The sequence below is a fragment of the Miniopterus schreibersii genome, assembly GCF_964146895.1.
Source record: "Miniopterus schreibersii genome assembly, chromosome: 1".
Lineage (NCBI taxonomy): Eukaryota > Metazoa > Chordata > Mammalia > Chiroptera > Miniopteridae > Miniopterus > Miniopterus schreibersii.
The window spans coordinates 120483585-120500426 of NC_138101.1; the positions used below are offsets into that span (position 1 = coordinate 120483585).

The 16842-nt window shown below is 45.5% G+C and overlaps 1 protein-coding gene across 1 annotated transcript in view; it reads left to right on the top strand.

Annotated features, from left to right (window-relative positions):
* CAMK1D (calcium/calmodulin dependent protein kinase ID) overlaps window positions 1-16842 on the top strand; it is a 371797-nt gene that overhangs the window by 348652 nt on the left and 6303 nt on the right. The window contains exons 7-10 of the mRNA XM_081129205.1: window positions 6253-6365; window positions 7435-7513; window positions 13815-13902; window positions 14825-14942. Of these exons, the coding sequence (XP_080985331.1) occupies window positions 6253-6365; window positions 7435-7513; window positions 13815-13902; window positions 14825-14942 (398 nt within the window). The remainder of the gene's footprint in view (window positions 1-6252; window positions 6366-7434; window positions 7514-13814; window positions 13903-14824; window positions 14943-16842) is intronic.

Genomic DNA, 16842 nt, shown 5'->3' on the forward strand with positions numbered 1-16842 from the left:
TTCCCTGATCGCCATCCCACTCAGGCTTCTCACTTTCCCCTGAATTCCTGCAGCAGTCGCCAAGAAGGAAATCACACACGTGCACATTCTTGCTCACACACACACACACACACACACACACACACACACACACCTGCCTTGGGCATCTAGGACAGCAGGGCTCACTTCTTATGAAGCTCTTGTAGCCAGCAGCACCTAACAGAATGCTACAGCCCCTTCTCCCCTTAAAAGTTACCTTCTCCAGACCACCATTTATGGCCCTTGACTCAATGGCACCAACTTAGAGAATGGAGGTAGAGGATGTCAATGTGTCTAGCTGGGTGTGAGTAATAGGGAGTAGTGGAGACTGTGGTGAACTGGCTGGATCAATGTCTATGGGCATTCAAAGTCACATTTGTTTTCAGTCCCTGCTGGCCACACAAAACACATCTGTGGGCCAAATTAAGCCTGTGGAGAATCAGACTGCAACTCCGGTATCTATAAATTCTTGCTGAGTGATCTTATCTACTCTCCCAGCTTTCATGCAAATGATGATGGCTTTAATTTAGCATCCCCAGGCCAGAGCAAGTCCCTTCTTCAGGCTCATCTCCCTACTGCCTGCTGGCTGCCTTCAAACACACCTGTTCCAGCTCACCACAAAGTGTGAATGGAATTGATCATCTGTCCTCCATGGTATGTGACAGCCAGGATAACATCTGTGGGATGTTGGCGTTTTTAGTTGCAAGGAACAGATTCTTTCCAATTACCTTAAGGGAAAGGGATTTGTTGCACAGCTTTGTGTGGACTGAACAGAAGCCCCTGACTCTGGTACAGCCCCGGGCACTGGCCCTTCTCACAGCCTCACCCCTGAGCTGGTATTTCCCTCCTGGCATCTCTGCTTCACTCTCCATGTCTGCAGCATCAGCTCCCTCTCTTCCCAGCCTTTCTTAGTCTTCAGCCCAAGCCTAGACAAGACCCATTGTAGTTCCTAGAATTAATTACCATTGATGTCCGGCTAATCCATGGGTCCCCCTGTGGAGGGTCAGGCTCCCCCACCCCCACACAACTGCCCAGAGCTCCTTCCTTGAGTGGGGCCAGGGAAAGAAGTTGGACCTTGCAGGTGCTGTGGTGACATAGTGGGGCCAGCCCCAGACTCACTCTCCCTCCTGTTTCTCCATCACAGATGATGGCAGCTCTGATCCTCCTCGCTGAGACCTGGCCATCCTGGGTTTCACTTACCACATGGGAAGACCGCAGACCCTCCCGGTGTTTCCTCTCTCAACTCCTTTTGGAATCTTTCTGTTCCCCGGTCGAGCTGCCAAAACCTGCAGACACCTGTCCTTCCTTTGCTTGGTGCAGCTGCTAACTTGTCTTCCTGCCTCATATCTACCCTCCCCTCAGCTGCAAAGCCATTTACCCATGTGCCTACTCCGTCTATACCTTTTGGGGGCTTCCTGTTACCTGAAGGCTAGACTGTCTACCTTGGTATGGGGAACACAGCCTCCCTGGTCTGGTCACTGTCCATTTCACCAGCTCGTCTCTACTACTCACTGACATATTTTACACTATAGCAGCAGCAAATTTCTCTGAGGTTCTTGAATAAACTATGTTTTTTTATGCCTCCATGCCTTTATTCCTGGCTGGCCACGCCCTCCCCCCCCATGGCCCCCTCTGTCTCCTATAAAATTCCTGCTCATCCTGAGACGAAGTATAGGCACCTGCCACTTCCACCCTCAAAAAACTTTTTTGGTTCAATGTCCATGCTCTCTATACTCATAACAATTTCTGCATACCTCTATTATTGTTACTACTTCTGTCATTAGTATCTGTTTGTGTATCTCTCTCCCACTGGACTCAGCTCTTGAAGGCAGGAGCTGCTTCTTATTTATCATCATATCTCCAATATGTATCAAACCCAGTACCTAGTATATAATAGATGCAAAATAAATATCTGAGGAACAAATGAATGCTATGTATAAGGTATACATAAGGCACTAAGTAAATATGTTGGCTGATTAAAAATGATGACATTGAAGTACTATAGGATCCATATGGAAATACTTTTTAAAAGTCACTGCCTGATAATAGCTATCCTGACAGGTGTGAGGTGGTATCTTCTTGTGGTTTTGATTAGCATTTATCTAATGATTAATGATATTGAGCATTTTTTGTTATAGCTGTTGGCCATCTGTATGTTTTCTCTGGAGGAAAAAGAAAGAACAAAAGGTAGAGTGTTGGCGAGGATGTGGAGAAATTGGACCCCTTGCACACTGGTGGTGGGAATGAAAAGTGTGTCAGCCACCATGAGAAACAGTATGGAGGTTTCTCAGAAAATTAAAAATAGAGCTACCATATGATCCCTCAAACCCATTTCTGGGCATTTATCCAAAAGTATTGAAATCAGGATCTCAAAGAGATATTAGCATTCTCATGTTATTACAGTGTTGTTCTTAATACCCAAGATATGGAAGCAACTTAAATGTCGATAGATGAATAGATACAGAAAATATGGTATACACACACAATGGAATATGATTCAGCCTTTGCAAAGAAGAGTACCCTGAAATATGTGACAGCATAGATAGAGCTTGAGGATATCATGCTAAGATAGGTCAGTTACAGAAGGACAAAGACGACACAATTCCACTTAAACGAGGCATCTAAAATAGTCGGATTCATAGAATCAAGGAGTCGAGTGGTGACTGCCAGGGGCTGGGGGGAGAGGAAATGGGCAGTCACTAATCGGTGGGTGTAAAGTTCCAGATGAATAAGCTCTAGAGATGCTGTACAACATTGTGCCCACAGTCTACAGCACTGCACTGTGCACTTAAAAACTTCAGAGGATAAACCTCATGGTAAGTTTTCTCACCATACTAAAACCTCCTTAAAACCCTATTCCCTGGTACTGACCATGGCTGGCGCTTTTTCTGCTACCCCTTTTTTCTTTAATAAAAATGGCATGTTAGTTAAGGTGTACATGCTGGCTTGATAGGCATATACTAGTGCAATGACTACTAGCAGTCAAGCTCAGTAACGTATTTCCTTCTTCCATTGTTACTTTTTTTTCTGTATTCTGTACAATTTACTTTGCATTCTGAAATCTGCCCTTATAGCAAATTTCCAGGACACAATAAGTATCGTTAACAATAGTCCTCATGCTGCCCATTAGATCTCTAGACTTATTCATCCTACATAACTGCAACTTGGCGCCCTTTGACAAACCTCTCCCCATTTCTTCTACCTCCCCACCCCTGGCAACCACTGTTTAACTCTCTGATTCTATGTATCTGACTTTTTTAGGGTCCACATATAAGTGAGGTCGTACAGTTTTTTCTTTCTGTGTCTGGCTTATTTCACTTAGCGTAATGTCCTCCAGGTTCTTCCATGTTGTTGCAAATGTCAGGATCTTCTTTTATGAGGATGAACAATATTAATATGTGTGTGTGTGTGTAATTGTGATATATAAATACATATATATCACAATTTCTTGATATCTTCATCTTGGTTGTGAATAGTGCTGCAATGAACATGGTGGAGAAAGAGAATCTGCAAGGTACTGATTTCATTTTCTTTGGATAAATACCCAGAAGTGGGATTGCTGGATCATATGGTAGTTCTATTTTTAACTTTTTGAGGAACCTCCATAGTGTTTTCCATAGTGCTTGCACCATTTTTTATTCCCACCAACAATGTGCAAGGGTTCCCTTTTCTCCACATCCTTGCCAACACTTTTATTTTTTTGCCTATATCATTTTTACAAGTGTGAGGTGATATCTCATTGCCTACCACCATTCTAATATCAGCTCCCTCCTGACCATTCTGTATCTGTCTCTGGTACCAGAAGCTATAAGGAAAAATAAAACTTTAGGACAGAGGTGATGGACGAGCCCTGTGAAGGTGTGTTGCCCGTATTGGGCATGGCTGTTGGTCATGGGGTTGGCAAGTTTAGATGTTAATCTGCACCATAAACTTTTATGCCAAGAACAATTGGGAATGCCTTCATTTCCTTTTGAGTGCCCATGGTGAGATAATTTGTAGATTATTTAACTGACTTGATATGTAAAATAATCATACAGAGATTACACATGCAAATAGGCAGGTCCAGGACCATGGATGTCAGTGTTCTGCACATGGAGATAAATAGCACAGAGCTGCTGTTTCTCCTCTTTGGACCTGCCACACGAGCCTCCTAATGAAATAGCCTGGCCAAGGAGCCCCGTGAAATGTCTAGATCTGAGGAAGATTTTATAGCTCCTGTTCTTTTACAATCCTTATTTTGAAATCCTCTTTTTAAAATTTAATTTAGTCTCTAAGCTAGATCTATTTCCTTTTCTTCCATCCTCAGCACAGGCACATAAACACAGTATTCAGTAACTCCCCCTCCCCAAGAAAAGAGCCAAAACCAGAAGAAATTGGGATATACATTAAGAAAATTGGCACAGGAAGAATAAATCTTTCTTGGAATTTTCTTAACGATCTTTTTTCCTTGAAAGGAAGGCCAAACTGTAAAGTAAACGTACTCCATTGTTAATAAACAGAAACTTCGCATATCTAAAATTCAGTTATTTTCCAAGACACAGTAACACTTTGTTCTGCCTGCTTTTCCTAACACTCCAGTTTCTTTTATTCCACATCCTCATCATGGGAGATGTTCATGCCCATCTCCCTGCCCCGGCTTTCCTGGGCAGGAAATACGGGCTCGGTGGTTTCAGGAGCACTGGCTTCTACTCATTCCTCCAAAAGTAGCAAATCTTCAAAAATGAAAATTTCCAGGCACTTGCACCCTACATCAGCCTTGTGGGGATAGAGGCTTTAGAATCCTATCAGCCCAAGAAGGTCTTACAGCTTTAAAGATCCCACCAGCCAGTCCCCTATGCAGCCTGGCTGGGGACACAATGTTTTGTGGCAGGAGTTGTCTGAAGAATGACTGTACCGGGGCTGTTTCGAACCTTTATTAAATTTCTTATTTGCTGACAAGCCTCACCCCTCGCAGGCCTGGAGTCTTTGATTCCTGTTTGTTCTCATTAAGCCGGTCTCTAGGCTGTAGCCGTGTTTGAGCAAAGTTTGGCTACGTGGGAAGATTCAGGGCTTGTGTGTGGGCAGAACTCCCACTGCGGCCGCCACCCTCTGGGCTGTCGAGGGCAAGTTCTCTGCTACCCAGCTTTGCACCTGGCTTTCCGGAGTCCAGCCCTGCTGCCTGCCCTGTCCACCCTTACAGCCCCAGCCGCAATCCCACCCCTTCCCAGCTGTCCAGTCCCAACTGGGGCCTGTCTCTGCCCCATGTGGACCTCAAGCTCATACTAGATCTTCCCCTGGGTCTTGACCAGCCATACAAAATGGGACAGGGAGTTTAGAACCACATCATCTAAAAGCCAGAAATAATATGGGGAATTTTGTGGTCTGTCCTCTTCATAAGATGAGAAAATTTGGGTCCAAAAAAAGTGTCAGTGTCCTACTAATGGTGAAGGTTGCATTGAAGGTGATAGTATAACTGGAATGAGAACCTAGGATTTTATGGAATGAATTGTATTTGGAGTATTTAATAAAAATTTCTACTCCTTGTTGTTAGATGACTGTTGGTGTCTCCAGAACTATATGTTATTTGCACTAACATCCCAACATCCCAATTTTAAAATCAACTTGGAAAGGGTTCAGTGGAAAGGGTGATAGTATTCTAATTCATGCCAACTTCTGCTTATGCTTATTGCATATTAATGGGCAAAACTATAACCTTTCAAACACCCGGTTGGGCATGATGGGGTGACAGTGTGCATTTCAGGGTGACTTGTGGCAACTTGGTCCTCACACAGATAAAATTTCCTTTTCTTCCTATGATGATTTGTTAAGCAAAATGAACCTGGAAGGGGCCCTAAAATGTATAGTAAACTTATATTTTGCTTATTTTTTCCGCTGACCCATCATCTATAAAGGGGCAATATCATAGACAGTAAGATCAATAACATTTATACACAGAAGGCTGTCTGGTAGGTGTTTAAGGTATATGGGGCTCTGTGTTGAATAATGTGCAGAGTCCAGGTGGACCTCAGTTATCACCTGAGTTGTTATCCCTTCTTGCTATTTATTAAATCACAAATTCTCTTCTGTGGCGCCTGTGCCAGCAGAACGTGTGGACCCTTTGCTGCGACCCTGTCTGCAGCACCCACAGTGCGGGTTTTCTCAGCTGGAGTGAAACGGGCCTTCCTTGTCAGCAGGTGTCTGACCGCCACAGTGGAGATGTGACGTTTCATATCCTTTCTTCATCCTGTCTTCCAGGCTCTGTGGCTACCCTCCTTTTTATGATGAAAATGACTCCAAGCTCTTTGAACAGATCCTTAAGGCAGAGTATGAGTTCGACTCCCCCTACTGGGATGACATCTCCGACTCTGGTAAGTCTTGGCTTCAGCAGGGTCTCAGGACGGTCTGCACTTGACTTGCAAAGTGGAGGACAAACTTGGGACAAGGGTCCCAAATCAAGCCATGGGACAGGGACTCACTCCACCAAATCCTAGCCCTGCCCTGACCTGGGTGCCCCAGGAGTGAAAACATGTTAGCTAATATGTATTGAGTGCTTACTGTGTGCTGAGCCCTGTAAGCTGTACACGTGCACTATTTCACTCAATTTTCAGGACAACCTATCAGATGGTATTACTCTTAACCTCTTTGAGAGATGAGGAAACTGACGCCCAGAAGGTGAAGTAACTTGTCCCAAGTCATACAGGTAGTAAGTGGCAGAGCTGGGACTCAAACCCAAGGCCCACTCCAGAGCCCACATCTCAGCTACCATGCCACACTAACACATTCCCAGGGAAGTTCAGCATTTCTCCCATGGGGGTAAAGACCAAAATCAGGGCCCATGTAAACTGACGAAATTTTTCAAGCTGATCCACAGAAGACAGTAGTAATACTTCCTAACAAGAAGGGTAGCATAAGAATCAAAGAAAATAATAAAAGAAACAGCTTCATACTCACTGATGAGCTATTCAAATATTGCTTTTTATTATTTGTGTTATTTCTTCCTAACTGGAAACATCTGCTTCCTTCCTCAGTCTTCCAAAGCCTAGAGAGCAGTTCTCCAAGGCTTGCAGGAAAGAGCCACATGGGAATATTTTACTTCTCACCTGGGAAGGGCATGGCCTTCCTCTGAAGCCCGGGCCTGTGGGCCGTGAGCTGCCAGACCCTACGAGGCTGTAGATTTCCAGCCTGGCCCACAGGTGTCATCTTCTAATTCTGTGACCCAGTCTCAGATGTTCTCAGTGTTCTGCTATTGGGTCATACAGAGTTCCAAACCTTGGCTTCCCTTTTCCCCAAATGCTGTACCTGTGGCCAAGGTACTGTAAGGTCTGTGGAAGGCTGGCCTCATAATTTTGATGCTACACACAGTAGTCTCAAAGACCTGCTGGCAAGATATCTCAAGCCACAGACTGATTCCTTCCCTTGTGCTTTCTTCCTAAACAGCAAAAGATTTCATTCGGAATCTGATGGAGAAAGATCCAAATAAAAGATACACGTGTGAGCAGGCAGCTCGGCACCCATGGTAAGAAAGATCCCCCACTGGAGAGACTGTGTCTCTCGCCTTCCCAGAGTGTTGGTTGTCACTAACTGGGGAAGCGACAGTAATGCTTGCATTTCACTCTGGCCTCAATCATGTCCCCTTGCCAGCACTCGAAATCTTGTGTTCCCTCAGGCTCAATCTTTTAAATGTACTATTGACAGGTTAAGTGTGAGAAAGGTAGTTGTAGTTTTATCACTTTAGGAGAATTTTTTTTGGATCATTTTTAGTGAAGGTAATTGCCCAACAAGGCATTAAGATGAGAGCTTTATTCCTTGAGTTTATTACTCAGTAGTTAAATGAACTGAGGTTTTTTCCCCCTTTTAAGATGCTTTTCAAGTAGTGTTTCTTCCCCTCTAGAGGGGTAGATTGATGGTTTACGGCATTCTGTGTACATTTTCAGTAGTGCCCTTGAGGAAGCCTTGTTTGTGTGCCACCTAGTAGGTTTGAACCCACCTTCACTATCAACTAGCTGTGATTTAGCGTTTATACTTAACTTCTCTGAGCCCCAGTTGTCTCATCTCTAAAATGAGGATACTGATACCTAGTTTATAGGGTTGATGTAAGAAATAACTGAGATGACGCATGTAAAGGGTTTGTCGCGATGTCTGGTGTAGAGTAAATGCTTCGTTAAGCTGTTATTACTAAAGCACCAAGAGCATCCATTTGAAACAAAGGCCAGGAGTAGTAAAATATGCAATATAATGAAAATAAAGGGACGGAACCTTGAGTTTGGGAGAAATTCCTCTAGGAAACACTCCAGAAGACTGTCCCCTTGTTTATTCCACCATCTCCTGTAGCATTTCCCCCAGGGTCTAATATGCTGGTTAACCCCCAAAGGGACCTGCTTAGGGTCATGCCATGACCCAGTTTCACAGCATTTTAATTTATAATAACATCTGTCATTTATTGAGCACTTACTATGTTCCAGGCACTGTACTAATTGCATTAAAAGAGCATCTCATTTCGCTTTTTTTTTTTAAAAAAGTATCTATATTGATTTCAGAGAGAGGAAGGGAGAGGGAGAGAGATAGAAACATCAATGACGAGAGTCATTGATTGGCTGCCTCCTGCACGCCCCCCACTGGGGATCAAGCCTGCAACCCAGGCATGGGCCCTGACCAGGAATCAAACCACGACCTCCTGGGTCATAGTTGGATGCTCAACCACTGAGCCACTCCGCCTGGGCTCATTTCGCTTCTTTCTAATAACCCTGTAAGCTAGGCTTTACCTCTGGTCAGAGATGAGGAAATGGATTTAGGAAGGTAAAGTAACTCAGCCAAGACAATACAACTGGATAATGGCAAAGCCAGAACTGTTTCCTGCCAGAGCTGTGGGACTCCAAAATGAGTACCCTTCACCGCCCTGCAGAGAGGAGAGTAAATGGGAAGGGAGGAGTAGGCTGAAGGGGGAAATAAATAATTTTATGAATAAGGAGGCAGTTTTGATTATGTATTATCTTGATTATTTTTTTTTAGTAAGTCACTCCGTACAATAGGTCAAAGTATGTGACCATAAAGATAATAAAGTTTTCTTTTTAAACAGTAGGACTTTAAATCTGTAATACCTTTTTTCCATTTGTATTGAGATGTTTAAGGTGTACAGCAGAATGACTTGACATTCATATTTATTGTGAAATGATTACTGCAATAAGTTAACATCTATCACATTATATAGTTACAAAAAATTTGTTTTTTCCTTGTAATGAGAACCTGGAGGATATACCATACAGTGGTGTTAACCGCAGTCGTCACACATGTTACATCCCCAATACTCCTTTATCTTATATGTCTGGGACTTGGGATTATCTTATAAAGGAGGGAAATGACCTCAAAAGAAGGGAAGTGATTTGCTCCCACGTACTTGCTCACTGACCTGGCCTCACTTCGTGGCAGGCAGAAGGAGGTCAGTTAAAGCCCAGTTTCTCCTTCACCAGCCAGTTTTGAAAAACCAAAGAAGGTAGAGGTCATTTTTACTGAGGGGCCTGGCAGAGGGACAGGGTGGCCTAGCAGCATGAAGGAGGACTTCACAGAGACGCGGAGCCTCACACTGTGAGAACTCTCTCACCAGGGCACCCAGGGCACCCAGGGCAGGGAGGGGTCCCAGGTGAGGCGAGCAGCCTGGTCCTGCCAGGCGGCTTACGCTGCACATCCATCCCTCATGCCACAGCACTGGGTATTCCTGGAGTAAGAGGGACAGAGGAGCGAGGCAGGAGATGGGACTAAAAAGGAAGGCAGCGCAAGGGTTCTGGGGATTAAATGAGACAACACATACAAAAAAGAAGAGTACCTAGTAGCTCATAAATCTCCGATCTATATGAATTGCCATCATTTTAGTATTGTACTAAGGAATTTGTATTTTTCCCTTTGGGCAGTGGGAGCCCCTGGCAGGTTTTAAGCAGGGTGATCAGATTTGCACTTCAGAAAGCACAACCTGGCTGCCTGATAGAAGTAACTTGTGGAGATGGGGCATGGGAAGGTGGCAGAAAGGCACAGACAGGAGGTAGAGAGAAGGCTGGCCTGGAGAAGGGTGAAAAGTGGCCTGCCCAGTGCCACAGGGATGGAGAAGACCACAGGAGACACTCCCACGGAAGGGAAATTACAGGACTTGACAGAGCACTGGTGGGCGGGGTGAGACAAAGAGAGGGGTCTGAGGTTATTCCTGAGTTTCCAGTTTAGGAAACTGGGACGATGATTGTGCTAGGAGAGCAAGCAGGCTGGCGTGAAAGAGGAGGAAGGTGATGGGTCCTCTAGGCCTGTGGTGTGGGCTGTGCTGAATGGGTCTGGAGCTCGGGAAAATGGTCACATGTGAGATAAAGACCTGAGTCAGAAGCCTGGGTCACATTAAGACGTGTTATCTGTGAACTGAACAAATAAGTGCCTTCTTTAGAGGTGTTTTTCCCCCAGTGTTTTATCATTTTTATTATTCATTTCAAAATTCCCAAGTCAAACATTGGAAAATAATTTCAAAAAAAGAAGAAAGAATGCATTTGACTCAAACATCATTGAAACACCCTATTTGCTTGCCTGCAAGGTATGCCTGTTTCTTTATGTAAAATTCCCGGGCGAAGGAGAGCAGGGATTCAGCTGAGAGCCACAGAGAGTGGAGTGATGCATAGCTCTGTGGTCATCACCATTCTGGAACCTGCAGTCTCCACACATCAACCCTCTCCAGTCAGCAGCTTCTCTTATTCAGCACTTGCTCTTCCAGCTTCCTCAAGGCCACCTGGGGCCAGGGGAGGCCACTGGAAGTCACAGACACCTTCCCTTAGCCTCAAAACAGACCACTCCAGACAGGAGGGGGCCCCTTGCAGAGGACAGTCAGCCCAGCTCACCAGGTATTTCCTGAGCCCCTCTCCAGAGGCCTTGCCTTTCTCTTGGTGGTGCATGGACAGAAACTAGCAGACTGCTGGCTGGTAGGTGAAGAGTAGGGAATGACAAATGGCACGTGGGAACCTGCTCCTGGTTGCAGGGAAGCACCTTGACAGGTTCACTTGTCCAGCTCAGATTGTTCTGAACCTCAAGCTCCAGTTTCAGTAACAAGCAAACCAGAGCAATGATCTGGGTGTCTGTGCCCCAGTGACACAGTGCCCCATGGCAATGACAGTGTGCCCACCTTCAGGACCTGCAGCCCTCTTCTCAGTATTCATGGAGACCCCTCCTCTCTTCTGTCTCCATCCAGCCATGCTGGAATTAGGATACAGCCCAGGAGTCTGGGAGACAGAACCCTGACTGAGACACACAGGCATCCCCAAGCCTGTCTTGAGCAAGAGGCTAGAAAAATGCAAAATCAGAGCAATGGAGGTAGAGCAGCCTGTGTATAAAACACAAGAATACCAAAGGCCAGGAGAGACAAGCTTGATGCTGTGTGTGTGGAGGACAACAGAGTGCGATTTACATGAATGCCACCTGCAGTGTTGGAATAGAGGTAAAGACGGAAAAGTAAGGGAGAGTAGGAGACCTGAGTATGTCTGTGGGGGGAGGGGTTTATAAGTAAATTCTCCTGTATCAGAGGCATTGCGTATTCCTAGGACAATTGAGATTGACAGCTGAGGCTCCTTCCAGTTCGGAGATTCTGTGCCTCCTTCTGTTGATGAATAATGCTAAAGCTAGAAGCATGGAGCATCGTGAACATCACACCTTGTTGTAACTGTCCTGGCTCCTTGTGAGCAGCAGCCTCCATTTCCATCACAGTGCCCGTGGGAGGAGAGCCTATACTCTCAGGCCCACGGTGGCTGCACCCCCAGGATGACTGCCCAGAAGGAGCCTGTGGACACCGTTGTTGGCCCTGCCTGATTCTTCCCCAGGAGCAGCATGCCCAAGGACTGTGGGAAGTGAGCATGGAACATTCCTGAAATAACTGGAAGGGTACATTTTCCTTGCATCTGGGCCCATGCTCACCCACAGAGAAGGGAGTTTCCTGCCGGCTCGCTGGTCTGTTTGATTTGGAGTACGGCTCGTCTCTGTGCCGTGCTCAGCCCCACGAGTTCCATACTTCCTACCACTCTGTATGGCTATTTCTAGGAAAGAGCTGGCCACCGACAAGGTGGAAAGGCCTCCTTTTCTGAGGATATGACTTTTATAAACAGTGCAGGAGGAATTACTCACAGGAGCTGTCTGGGAGCAAAAACCTAATAAAGATGTCTACAGCCCCCCAGCCTCCTCGCTACTCTGGTTTCAGATGGCTTGCCCACTCAGATATCCTGCTTCTGTTCACTGGTGCATGACAGTTAGGTTCTGAGTCTACTCTTGGCTAAGTACCTTCAGCCCTGCGGGAACCAGAAGGAGTCTGAATGGGCAGCTGCTTTTAAAGGGAACATCAGACTGTATTCAATAGGCAGGCCCAGCCTGGTACAGACTTAATGTTCGGTCCTTCAACCACATTTTCAGTTCTAAAGTGAAAGGCTGGGAAGATAGGAACATATTTTTTACCCAGGGATTATATCTTGTCTGAATAAATCCTAAGCATCTTCCTTTCATTTTCCAAAACATGCAGACTTAATAGTCTAGCATCCAGGCTGTTTTGTGTCCAGGGCCCTCTGGGTCTGGGAGACGACAGGTTTCCCAGCCAGAAAGGATAGTCCATGTCCCCAGCATGTCTGCCCTTTAACTTTTCCAAGATGCAGGAAATTATTTTTTAGGCATCAGGGATCAACCAAGAATTTCATAGCGTGCTGAAAGGGAAGGGAAGAGAAGATGGAAGGCTCCGAGCCCAGAAGACAGCACAGTACAGCTCCCTCCGAACCCAGGGGAGGCCGTGGTTGCATGTGGAGGGAGGATGGTGTGAGGTTGGGAAGGGATGTGGGGGGAGAATGGGCTGTGAGTGACCTCCAGGTGGTTACTAAGACCGGAGAGGCAGTAAGCAGAGAGAGAAGAGGAGATAGGGGTAAGCTGGGGTGGGGGCAGAGGGAGGAAGTCATAGGATGGGGGGCACTCTAAGGACAGGAGGTAAAGCAAGACTGCCTTCTTCCTGCTAATGGAAGTCTAAGGAACATGCAAGAACCAGTGTCCGACAGTATCAGGGACCCAGCTGAATGTGAAGTGGATGTGGTCCTGGCATTTCTGAGAGCTCATCTGGGAAATTCAGCAGTAGGTGTGCCAAGCAGGGCCGAGAAAGCCTGGGAACCCTCTCCCTGAGCACAGAGAAAGGGCTGGGTGCCGGGTGTGGTTGTAGGTGAGCGAATGCTGCAGAGCTTTGTTCAGCTGGGTGGAACCAGAAGGGAGGGGAGCTGTGGGCTCAGGGACGTGAGCTTGTCCATGGGGAGGAGGGCCCAGAGAAGGCAGAGAGAGGGGCCTCGGGCAGGAGGAAGCTGGGAAGAAGGCCCTAGGAGGATTCTGGTGGTCAGAGCAGGCAGGGAGCACATTTGAGGTGGTGGAGGCAAAGCCTTGCAGGTAGAAAGCTGGTGTAGAGGGAGGGGGAGGCAGCAGGAAGCAGAGAAGAATGGAAACTGCGTTCAGGTTGTGTCGTCATTGTGGGTGTTACAGGAATGGGAGTCACAAAAGGAAGGAGTGAGAGTCAAGTCAGCCAGAAGTCAGCCACGAAGGTACTGACCCACCCTGGAGAGGTGCAGCATGTAGAAACGGGATGGGACTTCGAGTGTGGCAGTGGCTTCTGTGCAGTCAGGCGATCAGACAAGCCATGGGGTGTCTGCACGCTGGGAGGGCAGTGGCAGGCCAGCCTCTCAGTGAACCTCAGGAAGGGCCAGGATGAGGCTTCCCCAGGAAAGCAGGGCCAGTGCCAGAGCCCCCAAAGATATCCTTTAGAAGCATCTTTGCCTGTGTTTCAGGATCGCAGGTGACACAGCCCTCAACAAAAACATCCACGAGTCCGTCAGCGCCCAGATCCGGAAGAACTTCGCCAAGAGCAAATGGAGAGTAAGTCTGTGTCCATCAGATTCCCAGGGAGTTTAACCACTGCCTTGAAACTTGCCTTATGGTTTGAGCATTTTTTATTTCTAAGGGTTATTGTCACCTGCGTTTGATGAAAATTCCCAGAACCTCACCCAAATAATTTTACTATTTTTTGACCAATAGTGATAAAGACTTGAAGGGACTATCATGGTGTGAGAGGGACGAAGTCTGTGATTTAGTATTTCCCTTCTGTGGCTTGAAAACAGCAGTAGGGCCAGCTGGCTCCCACTCATTTGCTGTGTCCTTATTTCTTCCACTTTGCTGGAACTTTGAATTGTCGACTTGTAATAAAGTGACATGAAGGGGAGACAAACTGGACATCTGAATTGAACCCATCAATCCTTTCTGATAAAAATGTGACAGATGTAAATCATTGAGGTGTTGTGATCATTGACTGGTTACCTAAATAAACCCTGTGTTCTAGTCAGCGTGGGTAACGAAGTGCCAACGGTGAGACCATACAGAAACAAATTAGTTCCACCGACCTCTAATTCAGAGGAAATGGTATCATTGAGGACAAAATCACTAGTAATAGGAAAATTAAAATTATTTTTAAATGTCATATTTTAAGGTACTATACTATTCTAATATGCCTTTTATTCCAAAAATCACTTCTCTTAGAGACAGAGTCAGTTTACATTCTGTATGCTTATTATGTCAGGAGAAAATATTTTCTTCAAAATGTATTTTGGTTGGGGGAGGAGTCAAATGCATTAGTGTACTTTTGGAAGAAGGGGTAATATAAATTTCCTTTCTAGAGTATCATGAGAACATTTTCAGAAGATGGAAATACTTAGGGTAACAGGAAAAATAATAGGAGACAGTCTGCATCTTTTTCATTAACTGGAATTATTTTGTCTGCTTTTTTTCCTTTCTTGAATTTCAGCAAGCATTTAATGCCACAGCCGTCGTGAGACATATGAGAAGACTCCATCTTGGCAGCAGCCTGGACAGTTCAAACGCAAGCGTTTCGAGCAGCCTCAGCTTGGCCAGCCAAAATGATTGTGCGTATGTAGCAAAAAAGAACTTTTCAACTGGCGTTTAAGACAGATGTGGGATAGAGGAGGGCACTGTCATTTGCTGAGTACCTGCTGTATGTCAGGCACTGTCAATGATTTATCCTATTTCATACTCCCAACAATCCTAGGACATGATTTAACTTTTCAAAGTATTTTCTTTTTATCACATTTATAGGGGTAACACTGGTTAATAGCATTATACAAGTTTCAGGCGTACACCTTTATAATATGGCATCTGTACACTCTATTCTGTGCTCGCCACCCGAAGCCTGGTCTCCTCCTTTCACCTTGTATTTGAACCTTTACCTCTTCTTCCTCCCCTGACGTCTCTTCCTTCTGGTAGCCATCATACTGTATCTGTGTCTATGAGTTTGTTTTTTGTGTGTTTATAGCTTTTCATTTAGTATGACACTCTCAAGATCCATCCATGTTGTCACAAATGGCAGTATTTCATCATTCTTATGGCTGAGTGGTGTTCCATTGTGTGCATGTACCACGTCTTCCTTATCCGGTCCTCCATCGCAGGACACTTCGGTTGTTTCCATGTCTTGGCCGCCGTGAATAATGCTGCATTGAACATAGGGGTCCATATATCCTTACAAAATAAGTGTTGACTTTTTTCGGGTGGATACCCAGAAGAGGGATTCCTGGGTCATATAGTACTCTATTTTGATTTTTTTTTGAGGAACCTCCATACTGTTTTTTGTAGTGGCTTCACCAATTTACATTCCAAAAATTAATTAACATTCACACAACCCTAGGCACTGCTATTTCCATTTATAGATGAGGAATCTATGCTTCAAATTCATGTCTGTCTGGACAAAAGCTCACTTTCTGCTCTGTCTCCTTACCCTCTTATTTGCTTGTCATTGTGAGCCACTCTTAAGGGTTGAGGAAGGGATGGCAGAGACTCCTGATGGCCTGCTCTCATTGACTTTTCATATGTGTATTTTATGAGGATGATGGTAATTGGAGCTGATTTATATAAAATGCATTCGCTTTACAATCAAAGTCATAGTAATAATATTTCCTTCTCCCTCATCTTTGCACAGACTGTTATGTCATTGAGAGTGTACTTACACCCTCCTTATTTCTCTCTCCCACTCCCTCCTCTGTATATTTATTTAATCTCATCTCAGGCCATTCCAATGGCTCCTCTCACTTTTGAGTAGTTGCCTTGACACTTCCCCATCTGCCCTCGTCTCCCTAGCCATTAAGCAGCCTTCAGCTTGGTTTCATTCCAGGCATTACATTTCTTCCCATTTCCCTTAGAAAAAAGGTTTGCTTCATCACTAAATAACACTTCCATCTCATTCAGAAATGTCCAGCCCTTCAGTTTTTCCAAGAAATCTCCAAGAGTGTCCCCTGGCCCAACTGCACAGTACCGTAGACCCACATTTATAGGTCAGCATAGATCCTCTCCACCCTCTGGTCAAAGGAAACTGACAATCGGTTCATACAATGGCTTTGACAGTGAAGCCACCATAATCTTTTATTTTATGGATCTTCCAAGCCTGCAAAGTCTATGGGGAAAACTCTACTGGAGCTTAGCTCAGTGGACTCATCCACATCCAGACGTCCCGGTGCCAGCACTTCCACTTGGGAAGCATTGGGCTGCGGTCTGTGAGGAACTTGTTCAGGCCAGGGCTGCAGAGTTCATGCAGGAATAGGTAAACAGCCCATCTCGATGTGCTGTCTGTCACAGGTGCTTCTTAGCCAAGAGTACAGACCACACACCAAGCAGGGGTCATAGGGGGTATCACATTCTTTCTTCATTCTTAAAATAACGACTTCATGAAGCTGTTGTTCTCATAATGACAGTGTGTACTCAACACCTGGTCCGATGCCTAGTACATAGTAAGTGCTCATTAATGGACCCTATTGT